This window comes from Palaemon carinicauda, chromosome 1 (assembly GCF_036898095.1).
Source record: "Palaemon carinicauda isolate YSFRI2023 chromosome 1, ASM3689809v2, whole genome shotgun sequence".
Taxonomy (NCBI): domain Eukaryota; kingdom Metazoa; phylum Arthropoda; class Malacostraca; order Decapoda; family Palaemonidae; genus Palaemon; species Palaemon carinicauda.
This window is the reverse complement of record NC_090725.1, coordinates 144,634,536-144,649,535: the sequence shown is the minus strand read 5'-3', so window position 1 is coordinate 144,649,535 and position 15,000 is coordinate 144,634,536. Positions and strand designations below refer to the sequence as shown.

The following is a 15,000-nucleotide window of genomic DNA, read 5'->3' as shown; positions in this document are numbered from 1 at the left end:
CTCTCTCTCTCTCTCTCTCTCTCTCTCTCTCTCTCTCTCTCTCTCTCTCTCTCTCTCTCTCTCTCTCTCTCTCTCTCTCTCAGAATTTGATTGTATTCATATCAAACTATCATATAAACATAATGGTGAATTTTATGAAAATAAATATGTATAATTATTAATTGTTCTATTAGTTACTAGAAACTCTTTAGTAAACCCACTAAACGAAATTGAATGTAAAAGTTATGTTAAAAATAAATTTGATGATGAAAGTCAATCAAATAGGTTATTAACGATTTGACAGAATCACAAAATTCAAAAGGTAATAAAGCTGAAATGACGCTAGGATTGTTTTCGCCAGCAGGAAGCCGTTGCTGGCGAAAATGGAAAGCCTGAGAAATTGTTGCTCGAGATATTGGCATCCCAACTGGATGGGAAGCAGCGAGCGCAAATGTATAAACACAAGAAGGCGGCTGCAAATGGGACGTGCTCTTGCTTGGCAATCTTCGGTCCAGCAAGGCTCAAGAGATGATAAAAAATCTGCTCTGTTCATCTTGTGGTAGTTGTAGAATTCTTCAGTTCTAGTAATATGCCGATAATACACAATACTGCAACAATTAGAAAATTTCTGGTCGCCAAGATGATATCAGCTGATCGGTTTCGTTTAAGTTTTTCCTATTTGCTCCTCGAACTGCGATATCGTAGTGTGACGCTACAACACTTTCGCTCGCTATCATCGGCTGGAAGTTGACGAAAACCTCGAGCAAGAAATAGAAACTAGTGTGATTCCAGTATTATGCTCAACACTCGCAAAGCCACCCTAACACCTCCATAGGAAACAAACTGATCCCATTCGGACATTCATAAGCTTACCTGTACCATTGGTGAGAAACTCTTGATATTTGCCCAAAAGATTCACCCATTCAACTGAACTGGTAAATGACATGCCATGTATACGCAGGTGACGTTCAAAGTTCGTACCAGCTAAATTTTCAGAGCTTTTCTTCAGGAGAGAATCAAACCAACTGGAAGTCACGGGAGAAACACATCTTCTTATACTAGGTATACAAGTTTACTTAGTATCTCACCCCCCCCCCCCCCTCAGAGACCAACGTAAAACGTATTTCTCGTTGAACTTAAGGAAAAATTTGGCAGAAGATACAGCAGAAGTTCCCCATATCCTTTATATATCTATTATTTTAACAAATGAAACATTGTCCAATGAAGATACATCCTTAAGTAAATATCTATATTTCAAATAATATATGAAGCCAAACATGACTGGGCAGAGAATAAAAATGAGAAACTCTATGTACTTTGAATCTGTGCACGAATGCCAGTAAAGGAACGTTGGTTTACTCCTACGCTTCAAAGCAAAGTCACCCATTGGTCAAGGTCTCATAGCGTGGATTGTCAATTTGTCAATTGATATTTAACAAAGGAGCAAAGAGTGTCATAATAACATTCACATTATATAGTAATTTCAACTCGTGGGGCCTCGATAATATGTATATCCATATATATATATATATATATATATATATATATATATATATATATATATATATATATATATATATGTGTGTGTGTGTGTGTGTGTGTGTGTGTGTAAATATTTCCTTATATATACATATACAGTATATGCATACACATATAAAGTACATATACACATACACGCACACACACACACACACATATATATATATATATATATATATATATATATATATATATATATATATATATATATATATATATCAGCCATAACTAGTCCACTGCAGGACAAAGGTCTCAGACATGTTCCTATACTCGCACGTGTTTATGGTCTTTCTATGCCAGTCTATACCAGCAAATTTTCTTAGCTATTAATCAATCGTCTTCTCTTCCTCTCCGTGTTCCTTTTGCCATCTCTAGGGACCCATCCTGTTATTCTTATGTCCATCTGTTATTTATTATTCTCATTATATGTCCTGGCCATGTCACTAAATATTCAATAATGATGCTAAAAAAAGACCCACTCACTCCTAACTGTTTGAGATTGAAAACATGGGTCTCATGATTAACATGGTCCAAGCCAGCGCTATAATTAAGGCCAATCATACGAACTTCCTGATCACAATCAAGGGATTTCTGTACAGCATTAGAGATTGTAAGAAAGGCATCACATGCTCCAAGACCTTTAATAAAGCCAAATTGCAAAGCAGGGAACAGATGATACCATCCGCAAACCTATTTTGACGTTTTGCCAAAAGACGTTTAAAAACTTTAGATAATATAAGAGTTATGGAAATTGAGCGATAATCAGCTGGACTTCGAGCTACAACAAACACATTTACATAATGAAGTAACACTACCAATTCTCTAGCACGTGCTAAAATAACGTCTTCTTGCTAACTTGTTCAAAACAATAAATAACTTAGGAGCCAAAATATCTGCAGTCCTTGTAAAAAAACAAAGGAAAAATACCATTCGGGTCTACTCCATAAGCATAAGTCCCTCAAGAGAGCTTTAATTTCCCGAGATCGAAAAGATAAAGTAGTTCGTTTAGCTTCAGGAAAACTGGAATGAGGAAGACAGAGTTTCTCATTAGGCTACTCTGCTTCCTGTCAAACACATCAGCCAAAAAGGTTGCCTTTTCATTTGGCCAGTGAGTGAAAGCCATCTGAGTTCAAGTAAAGGATGAACTGTTATGTCTACACCAAGAGTGTAGATTTAAGGATAACCATCTTATGTTCCTGGATTGTACCAGAGAGTTCTTACCTGATTATAGTTCTTTCAAGTTAAATCTGATCTGTTACCCTTCCTAAGATAATAGGCCTGATGATTTTCCTGAGTTTGGTCTCTTAACCTTCCCAGAGCTTAGGAAAAGCTTTGGGAGCTCAGGTCTGAAGTGATGGGTTCTTTGAGTTGGCGTTTTAACCGCCCTTCTAGGACAAAGCAGCAAATCGTCTCTATAGCTAGTTTCTTCTTTATGGTAGGAGATGGAAAAGGTCTTGAACATAGGATCTTGAATCACTGGATAGTATGTTCTCACCCTGAACTGCAGGTTAAATGAGAAAGTAACCATCTTCCATCCCTTGGTATGATTAACACCATACAAAATGCCAAGTAACTCTCTGACTCTCTTCACCGATGTCGAGCCGAGCAGAAAGACAGTTTTCAGTGTCAAATTACGATCTTACACACCCCACCCTCAAGAGGTTCGTACAGGACTCCCGTTGGCCCACAGACCTATGGGATGTCCTATTCAGGAGGTAGATGTTCTTTTGGAGGATAGGACTGTGAAGCTCCTTGGAGCATGGACAGTTCCCACGAAATGGAAATGTCTAAGCCCTTCAGTTTGAGTATCTGACACTGCGATATCGTAGTGTGACGCTACAACACTTTCGCTCGCTATCATCGGCTGGAAGTTGACGAAAACCTCGAGCAAGAAATAGAAACTAGTGTGATTCCAGTATTATGCTCAACACTCGCAAAGCCACCCTAACACCTCCATAGGAAACAAACTGATCCCATTCGGACATTCATAAGCTTACCTGTACCATTGGTGAGAAACTCTTGATATTTGCCCAAAAGATTCACCCATTCAACTGAACTGGTAAATGACATGCCATGTATACGCAGGTGACGTTCAAAGTTCGTACCAGCTAAATTTTCAGAGCTTTTCTTCAGGAGAGAATCAAACCAACTGGAAGTCACGGGAGAAACACATCTTCTTATACTAGGTATACAAGTTTACTTAGTATCTCACCCCCCCCCCCCCCCCTCAGAGACCAACGTAAAACGTATTTCTCGTTGAACTTAAGGAAAAATTTGGCAGAAGATACAGCAGAAGTTCCCCATATCCTTTATATATCTATTATTTTAACAAATGAAACATTGTCCAATGAAGATACATCCTTAAGTAAATATCTATATTTCAAATAATATATGAAGCCAAAAATGACTGGGCAGAGAATAAAAATGAGAAACTCTATGTACTTTGAATCTGTGCACGAATGCCAGTAAAGGAACGTTGGTTTACTCCTACGCTTCAAAGCAAAGTCACCCATTGGTCAAGGTCTCATAGCGTGGATTGTCAATTTGTCAATTGATATTTAACAAAGGAGCAAAGAGTGTCATAATAACATTCACATTATATAGTAATTTCAACTCGTGGGGCCTCGATAATATGTATATACATATATATATATATATATATATATATATATATATATATATATATATATATATATATATATATATATATATGTGTGTGTGTGTGTGTGTGTGTGTGTGTGTGTAAATATTTCCTTATATATACATATACAGTATATGCATACACATATAAAGTACATATACACATACACGCACACACACACACACATATATATATATATATATATATATATATATATATATATATATATATATATATATATATATATATATCAGCCATAACTAGTCCACTGCAGGACAAAGGTCTCAGACATGTTCCTATACTCGCACGTGTTTATGGTCTTTCTATGCAAGTCTATACCAGCAAATTTTCTTAGCTATTAATCAATCGTCTTCTCTTCCTCTCCGTGTTCCTTTTGCCATCTCTAGGGACCCATCCTGTTATTCTTATGTCCATCTGTTATTTATTATTCTCATTATATGTCCTGGCCATGTCACTAAATATTCAATAATGATGCTAAAAAAAGACCCACTCACTCCTAACTGTTTGAGATTGAAAACATGGGTCTCATGATTAACATGGTCCAAGCCAGCGCTATAATTAAGGCCAATCATACGAACTTCCTGATCACAATCAAGGGATTTCTGTACAGCATTAGAGATTGTAAGAAAGGCATCACATGCTCCAAGACCTTTAATAAAGCCAAATTGCAAAGCAGGGAACAGATGATACCATCCGCAAACCTATTTTGACGTTTTGCCAAAAGACGTTTAAAAACTTTAGATAATATAAGAGTTATGGAAATTGAGCGATAATCAGCTGGACTTCGAGCTACAACAAACACATTTACATAATGAAGTAACACTACCAATTCTCTAGCACGTGCTAAAATAACGTCTTCTTGCTAACTTGTTCAAAACAATAAATAACTTAGGAGCCAAAATATCTGCAGTCCTTGTAAAAAAACAAAGGAAAAATACCATTCGGGTCTACTCCATAAGCATAAGTCCCTCAAGAGAGCTTTAATTTCCCGAGATCGAAAAGATAAAGTAGTTCGTTTAGCTTCAGGAAAACTGGAATGAGGAAGACAGAGTTTCTCATTAGGCTACTCTGCTTCCTGTCAAACACATCAGCCAAAAAGGTTGCCTTTTCATTTGGCCAGTGAGTGAAAGCCATCTGAGTTCAAGTAAAGGATGAACTGTTATGTCTACACCAAGAGTGTAGATTTAAGGATAACCATCTTATGTTCCTGGATTGTACCAGAGAGTTCTTACCTGATTATAGTTCTTTCAAGTTAAATCTGATCTGTTACCCTTCCTAAGATAATAGGCCTGATGATTTTCCTGAGTTTGGTCTCTTAACCTTCCCAGAGCTTAGGAAAAGCTTTGGGAGCTCAGGTCTGAAGTGATGGGTTCTTTGAGTTGGCGTTTTAACCGCCCTTCTAGGACAAAGCAGCAAATCGTCTCTATAGCTAGTTTCTTCTTTATGGTAGGAGATGGAAAAGGTCTTGAACATAGGATCTTGAATCACTGGGTAGTATGTTCTCACCCTGAACTGCAGGTTAAATGAGAAAGTAACCATCTTCCATCCCTTGGTATGATTAACACCATACAAAATGCCAAGTAACTCTCTGACTCTCTTCACCGATGTCGAGCCGAGCAGAAAGACAGTTTTCAGTGTCAAATTACGATCTTACACACCCCACCCTCAAGAGGTTCGTACAGGACTCCCGTTGGCCCACAGACCTATGGGATGTCCTATTCAGGAGGTAGATGTTCTTTTGGAGGATAGGACTGTGAAGCTCCTTGGAGCATGGACAGTTCCCACGAAATGGAAATGTCTAAGCCCTTCAGTTTGAGTATCTGACACTGCGATATCGTAGTGTGACGCTACAACACTTTCGCTCGCTATCATCGGCTGGAAGTTGACGAAAACCTCGAGCAAGAAATAGAAACTAGTGTGATTCCAGTATTATGCTCAACACTCGCAAAGCCACCCTAACACCTCCATAGGAAACAAACTGATCCCATTCGGACATTCATAAGCTTACCTGTACCATTGGTGAGAAACTCTTGATATTTGCCCAAAAGATTCACCCATTCAACTGAACTGGTAAATGACATGCCATGTATACGCAGGTGACGTTCAAAGTTCGTACCAGCTAAATTTTCAGAGCTTTTCTTCAGGAGAGAATCAAACCAACTGGAAGTCACGGGAGAAACACATCTTCTTATACTAGGTATACAAGTTTACTTAGTATCTCACCCCCCCCCCCCCTCAGAGACCAACGTAAAACGTATTTCTCGTTGAACTTAAGGAAAAATTTGGCAGAAGATACAGCAGAAGTTCCCCATATCCTTTATATATCTATTATTTTAACAAATGAAACATTGTCCAATGAAGATACATCCTTAAGTAAATATCTATATTTCAAATAATATATGAAGCCAAAAATGACTGGGCAGAGAATAAAAATGAGAAACTCTATGTACTTTGAATCTGTGCACGAATGCCAGTAAAGGAACGTTGGTTTACTCCTACGCTTCAAAGCAAAGTCACCCATTGGTCAAGGTCTCATAGCGTGGATTGTCAATTTGTCAATTGATATTTAACAAAGGAGCAAAGAGTGTCATAATAACATTCACATTATATAGTAATTTCAACTCGTGGGGCCTCGATAATATGTATATACATATATATATATATATATATATATATATATATATATATATATATATATATATATATATATATATGTGTGTGTGTGTGTGTGTGTGTGTGTGTGTAAATATTTCCTTATATATACATATACAGTATATGCATACACATATAAAGTACATATACACATACACGCACACACACACACACACATATATATATATATATATATATATATATATATATATATATATATATATATATATATATATATATATATATATATATATATATATATATATATATATATATATATCAGCCATAACTAGTCCACTGCAGGACAAAGGTCTCAGACATGTTCCTATACTCGCACGTGTTTATGGTCTTTCTATGCCAGTCTATACCAGCAAATTTTCTTAGCTATTAATCAATCGTCTTCTCTTCCTCTCCGTGTTCCTTTTGCCATCTCTAGGGACCCATCCTGTTATTCTTATGTCCATCTGTTATTTATTATTCTCATTATATGTCCTGGCCATGTCACTAAATATTCAATAATGATGCTAAAAAAAGACCCACTCACTCCTAACTGTTTGAGATTGAAAACATGGGTCTCATGATTAACATGGTCCAAGCCAGCGCTATAATTAAGGCCAATCATACGAACTTCCTGATCACAATCAAGGGATTTCTGTACAGCATTAGAGATTGTAAGAAAGGCATCACATGCTCCAAGACCTTTAATAAAGCCAAATTGCAAAGCAGGGAACAGATGATACCATCCGCAAACCTATTTTGACGTTTTGCCAAAAGACGTTTAAAAACTTTAGATAATATAAGAGTTATGGAAATTGAGCGATAATCAGCTGGACTTCGAGCTACAACAAACACATTTACATAATGAAGTAACACTACCAATTCTCTAGCACGTGCTAAAATAACGTCTTCTTGCTAACTTGTTCAAAACAATAAATAACTTAGGAGCCAAAATATCTGCAGTCCTTGTAAAAAAACAAAGGAAAAATACCATTCGGGTCTACTCCATAAGCATAAGTCCCTCAAGAGAGCTTTAATTTCCCGAGATCGAAAAGATAAAGTAGTTCGTTTAGCTTCAGGAAAACTGGAATGAGGAAGACAGAGTTTCTCATTAGGCTACTCTGCTTCCTGTCAAACACATCAGCCAAAATGGTTGCCTTTTCATTTGGCCAGTGAGTGAAAGCCATCTGAGTTCAAGTAAAGGATGAACTGTTATGTCTACACCAAGAGTGTAGATTTAAGGATAACCATCTTATGTTCCTGGATTGTACCAGAGAGTTCTTACCTGATTATAGTTCTTTCAAGTTAAATCTGATCTGTTACCCTTCCTAAGATAATAGGCCTGATGATTTTCCTGAGTTTGGTCTCTTAACCTTCCCAGAGCTTAGGAAAAGCTTTGGGAGCTCAGGTCTGAAGTGATGGGTTCTTTGAGTTGGCGTTTTAACCGCCCTTCTAGGACAAAGCAGCAAATCGTCTCTATAGCTAGTTTCTTCTTTATGGTAGGAGATGGAAAAGGTCTTGAACATAGGATCTTGAATCACTGGGTAGTATGTTCTCACCCTGAACTGCAGGTTAAATGAGAAAGTAACCATCTTCCATCCCTTGGTATGATTAACACCATACAAAATGCCAAGTAACTCTCTGACTCTCTTCACCGATGTCGAGCCGAGCAGAAAGACAGTTTTCAGTGTCAAATTACGATCTTACACACCCCACCCTCAAGAGGTTCGTACAGGACTCCCGTTGGCCCACAGACCTATGGGATGTCCTATTCAGGAGGTAGATGTTCTTTTGGAGGATAGGACTGTGAAGCTCCTTGGAGCATGGACAGTTCCCACGAAATGGAAATGTCTAAGCCCTTCAGTTTGAGTATCTGACACTGCGATATCGTAGTGTGACGCTACAACACTTTCGCTCGCTATCATCGGCTGGAAGTTGACGAAAACCTCGAGCAAGAAATAGAAACTAGTGTGATTCCAGTATTATGCTCAACACTCGCAAAGCCACCCTAACACCTCCATAGGAAACAAACTGATCCCATTCGGACATTCATAAGCTTACCTGTACCATTGGTGAGAAACTCTTGATATTTGCCCAAAAGATTCACCCATTCAACTGAACTGGTAAATGACATGCCATGTATACGCAGGTGACGTTCAAAGTTCGTACCAGCTAAATTTTCAGAGCTTTTCTTCAGGAGAGAATCAAACCAACTGGAAGTCACGGGAGAAACACATCTTCTTATACTAGGTATACAAGTTTACTTAGTATCTCACCCCCCCCCCTCAGAGACCAACGTAAAACGTATTTCTCGTTGAACTTAAGGAAAAATTTGGCAGAAGATACAGCAGAAGTTCCCCATATCCTTTATATATCTATTATTTTAACAAATGAAACATTGTCCAATGAAGATACATCCTTAAGTAAATATCTATATTTCAAATAATATATGAAGCCAAAAATGACTGGGCAGAGAATAAAAATGAGAAACTCTATGTACTTTGAATCTGTGCACGAATGCCAGTAAAGGAACGTTGGTTTACTCCTACGCTTCAAAGCAAAGTCACCCATTGGTCAAGGTCTCATAGCGTGGATTGTCAATTTGTCAATTGATATTTAACAAAGGAGCAAAGAGTGTCATAATAACATTCACATTATATAGTAATTTCAACTCGTGGGGCCTCGATAATATGTATATACATATATATATATATATATATATATATATATATATATATATATATATATATATATATGTGTGTGTGTGTGTGTGTGTGTGTGTAAATATTTCCTTATATATACATATACAGTATATGCATACACATATAAAGTACATATACACATACACGCACACACACACACACACACACACACACATATATATATATATATATATATATATATATATATATCAGCCATAACTAGTCCACTGCAGGACAAAGGTCTCAGACATGTTCCTATACTCGCACGTGTTTATGGTCTTTCTATGCCAGTCTATACCAGCAAATTTTCTTAGCTATTAATCAATCGTCTTCTCTTCCTCTCCGTGTTCCTTTTGCCATCTCTAGGGACCCATCCTGTTATTCTTATGTCCATCTGTTATTTATTATTCTCATTATATGTCCTGGCCATGTCACTAAATATTCAATAATGATGCTAAAAAAAGACCCACTCACTCCTAACTGTTTGAGATTGAAAACATGGGTCTCATGATTAACATGGTCCAAGCCAGCGCTATAATTAAGGCCAATCATACGAACTTCCTGATCACAATCAAGGGATTTCTGTACAGCATTAGAGATTGTAAGAAAGGCATCACATGCTCCAAGACCTTTAATAAAGCCAAATTGCAAAGCAGGGAACAGATGATACCATCCGCAAACCTATTTTGACGTTTTGCCAAAAGACGTTTAAAAACTTTAGATAATATAAGAGTTATGGAAATTGAGCGATAATCAGCTGGACTTCGAGCTACAACAAACACATTTACATAATGAAGTAACACTACCAATTCTCTAGCACGTGCTAAAATAACGTCTTCTTGCTAACTTGTTCAAAACAATAAATAACTTAGGAGCCAAAATATCTGCAGTCCTTGTAAAAAAACAAAGGAAAAATACCATTCGGGTCTACTCCATAAGCATAAGTCCCTCAAGAGAGCTTTAATTTCCCGAGATCGAAAAGATAAAGTAGTTCGTTTAGCTTCAGGAAAACTGGAATGAGGAAGACAGAGTTTCTCATTAGGCTACTCTGCTTCCTGTCAAACACATCAGCCAAAAAGGTTGCCTTTTCATTTGGCCAGTGAGTGAAAGCCATCTGAGTTCAAGTAAAGGATGAACTGTTATGTCTACACCAAGAGTGTAGATTTAAGGATAACCATCTTATGTTCCTGGATTGTACCAGAGAGTTCTTACCTGATTATAGTTCTTTCAAGTTAAATCTGATCTGTTACCCTTCCTAAGATAATAGGCCTGATGATTTTCCTGAGTTTGGTCTCTTAACCTTCCCAGAGCTTAGGAAAAGCTTTGGGAGCTCAGGTCTGAAGTGATGGGTTCTTTGAGTTGGCGTTTTAACCGCCCTTCTAGGACAAAGCAGCAAATCGTCTCTATAGCTAGTTTCTTCTTTATGGTAGGAGATGGAAAAGGTCTTGAACATAGGATCTTGAATCACTGGGTAGTATGTTCTCACCCTGAACTGCAGGTTAAATGAGAAAGTAACCATCTTCCATCCCTTGGTATGATTAACACCATACAAAATGCCAAGTAACTCTCTGACTCTCTTCACCGATGTCGAGCCGAGCAGAAAGACAGTTTTCAGTGTCAAATTACGATCTTACACACCCCACCCTCAAGAGGTTCGTACAGGACTCCCGTTGGCCCACAGACCTATGGGATGTCCTATTCAGGAGGTAGATGTTCTTTTGGAGGATAGGACTGTGAAGCTCCTTGGAGCATGGACAGTTCCCACGAAATGGAAATGTCTAAGCCCTTCAGTTTGAGTATCTGACTCAGTGCCGAGTAATAACCTATTCTTGTTGTGACTGAGAGGTGCTCCTCCCAATGAAGAAGGACCAAGAAATCAGCAATTGCTTGTAGATTTGTTCAAACCGGAGAAGATCCCATCTATGATATTAATCGTAGATGGCCCACCTCTGGTGGACTGTTGTATGGGATCTGCTCAGATATACAGACATCTCTCTGAAGTGTCTCGGGAAAACCTTATGTTCAGACTGGATGCTGAATAACAGCCCTGCTTGGTGAAAGAGACACCTCAGAATTGTGGAATCCCTGCAGGTAGGTCTGACAAAGAAAGTTGGTTCACAGGGGCCCCAATGAGAAGCATCAGCAGATACTGAATTATTTGGTATGTGGTCCCTTGAAAGGTGCCAGGGGCATCCTGACATTTGGGGTTCACAACACTTTAGGTAACCCAACGAAAAAAAGACAGAATGGCAAAATAGCGTAAACATCCGGAAAGTTGGAATGTGTCCTCCATCACTGCTGTCTAGTCTGGATTGGAACACAGAACACTGGAAGTTTCTTGTCCAGGTGTGTGGTGAAGAAGTCGATCATTGGGGAATCCAAAAGGGCAAGAAGTTTTCTGCTACAGCTGTTAGGAGGGACCATCTACCCCTACTACCTAGCTGCAATAGTTGAGCATGCTCGCTACTACATTCCCGTTGTATATTGCTGACAGTCTCAGTGCAATGTCGAACATTCAAGGTTTGTCTGCCCTGCCAACTTGCAAATGTCCTATGGAGCAGTCCTTTTTTTCTTGTTGATGGAGGCCACTAAGGTTGTGCCGTCCTCATCATCCTATAAAACTTTCAGACCAAAAAGTGTGGTTCTTAATTCAAGGAGGTTGTACTGCAGACTTTCTCTCCTTCGGACACAATCCTGAGATGGTATCATCCCTGAGAAATGTGTCCCCACCATGAACAACGGCATCTTTGTAGGAGGGAAGTCGAGAGACTCCCCTGGTGGGGTTTCCATCAACCATCCACCCCTAAAACCCCCACACTTGCTGTATTCACCAGAACCCATTATTGGCCAGGGCCGGTGACAAGTGACCAGTGATGCTGTTGGGGACTATGGGGAAAGTGTTTTCCCAATTATTAAAGATGTTTTAGAGGACCTTTCCACTGACATGCCTGTAAATGTTGAACTATAAGTCCCCACGCTTGTTGATGCTTTTTGAAAGACTACCGCTGCTACCGAATCTATCAACATCTCAAGATACTACGTCCTTTTCATGGCCTTGAGACAAGGCTTCTTCCAATTGACAAGTATCCAGAGATTGTGGTGTGTCTGGATCCTAGAGCACCATTTTCCTGAAAAGAACAGGATCATCCAATCGTCGAGATACCTCAAAACTTTTGCCTTTGACCTGATGCACCACTTCATTGAGGACAAAAAGGCGGCCCTTTCTGCTCAATCAGTGGATGGCACCTGAAAATGCATGGCCTACAGGTCAGAACAAGTAAGAAATCCTCTCCTTTGGTGGCAATCTGCTTGTCATTACACCTGGAATGGAAAATGTAGAGCAAATTCCTTCAAAGGAGAGAAGGGAAAGGTTGATCGCCTGTCAACTTCTCCACTGTAGAAGCCTGTAGACCCATCTCAGACCACTTCTTGTGCACTGGATCCCTTTATCATTACTCTCATTGCTGAATCGATAAAAAGTGACTATAAACTCACCAAAACATCTTAGGAATATCCCGGGGCAGTAGAGAGATGATAGCGGCTGCCAACTCCCTGACCTGTAGTGCTCATGCTTGTTTAGTAAAAGACATAGCCCAGCTGGAGTGCACACTCCCATACCTACTGTAGTACCCTAAATCATTCCAGAGTTAAGCTTGGTATGGTACTACTTAACCAATGAAAACATGCGAAGGAACCAGTGGCTGTTTTGCTAGACTTGTTCCGATCAGTCATCCTGTGCTTCCGTTACATCTTCCTTCTGTTCGGGTAGGACTTTTCTAATTAGGAAAGCTCTCATTGCTTCCCACTCTTCTGAAGAGCAAGAGAAAAAACAAATGTTAAGGATTGGGAAAAGAGGTCTGAGGCCTTTATTTCTACTGGTTGTGCCTCTTCTCATCTTCATAAGAACCGAGCACCAGTAGTGGGCAAGTCTCAGTGCTTTACTTTGTACTTGTTCTCATGAGAACAGAGTGCTGAAACTGAAAGCACCCAATAGAAAGGTAGATAGAATATATAGGTTTCATACTACTGAACTCTTAGAAGAGCACAGAGAAATATTTGCAATTGAATATAAGAATCGATTTGCAGACAAAGAACAGACAATTAATGAAGAATTGTGTGATATTAAGAACATATATCAGACAGTAAGTAGTGAAGTCTTGGGACAAGCAGTTACAAGGAAAAAGCTATGAATATCAAATGATACTCGAGATACTATAAAAAAGGAGATGAAAACACAAATTGATTGTTGAAAGTTTTCGAGGAAGTAATGAAAATTACAAGGTAGAGCATGCTAAGTATTCCAGTATTGATAGTGAGATCAAAATAAAAGTTAGGAATGACTGGAGAGAATATTTAGACAGAAAAACAGATGAGGGTGACAAAGCTGTGAACTCAGGAAGAGGCTATGGTGTAAGAATTACTCATAGAATTATTGAAATCTCTATGGGGGCAAAGAAGAAGAAGTATATACCCATCAAAAAGAGAGATGGATCTCTTATAACAACAGAAGATGAAGAAAGACAACGGTGGATGGAACACTTTAGTGAGGTTATGAATGGGATATATGAAGAGAATCATTTGATTGATATACCTGAACCTGAAGAAGACCTTGATGTGCCCATGAATGAATTCAGTGCTTGAAGTCGAACATATCCTCAAAACAATAAAGAGATGGAAAGCCCCTGGATAGGATGGAATAATTGCCGAGATGATACTGACCGAAAATGATGCGACTCCCAGAGTACTTACAAGATTATTTTGTAGAATGTGGCATGAAGAGGCAAAACCTGATGAATGGGAGGTAGGAGTGTTGGTGAAAATGACATAAAAAAAAGGGAGACCTGACTGATAGCAATTACAGAGGCATAACGCTTACGTCAGTTGTTATGAAAATGTGTAGTATGCTTATTCCAAAAAGACTGATGAGATATATCGATAAAAAGCTAAGAGATGAACAAGCTGGATTTCGAAAAGGTAGAAGTTGCACTGACCAAACTTTCATTGAGACATCTTATACAGCAATCCACTTTTGATGGCATTTCAAAAAGACTTTGATAGCGTGCACCGGCCAATTTTATGGAGTCCTGCGTTATTATAGAATTCCTCTTAAATATGTAAATTTGATTAAGTCTGTTCATGAGCATAGAAGGGCAAAGCTAAACTCTAATTCTAAAGACCCTGTATTGGAGATCATAGTTCCTAAATACTTAACGATACTACCTCATTAATCCTTTCTCCTTCCAATGACAGTTCATCTTCCATTACATACTCCGTTCTCATCATCCCTGTCTTTCTTCTATTTATCTTCAGCCCAATCTTGTGTAATATTTCATACATTCTGGTAAGCAAGCATTGCAAATCCTGTCGTGTTCTGCTAACAAGGACAGCATCATCAGCATACTCTAGGTATGCTAAAGTCCTATCAGCAATCCAGTCATTCCTTCGCCACCATCTCCGACTGTTCTACCC

General features: G+C 38.6%; 1 protein-coding gene across 1 annotated transcript in view; it reads right to left on the bottom strand.

Moving 5' to 3' along the window:
• Positions 1-1,054, bottom strand: part of LOC137652371 (probable serine/threonine-protein kinase DDB_G0278509) — a 147,767-nt gene extending 146,713 nt beyond the window's left edge. The window contains 1 exon segment of the mRNA XM_068385743.1: positions 853-1,054. Coding sequence (XP_068241844.1) covers positions 853-902 — 50 coding nt within the window. The 5' untranslated portion in view covers positions 903-1,054.
• Positions 1,055-15,000: the final 13,946 nt, after the last annotated feature.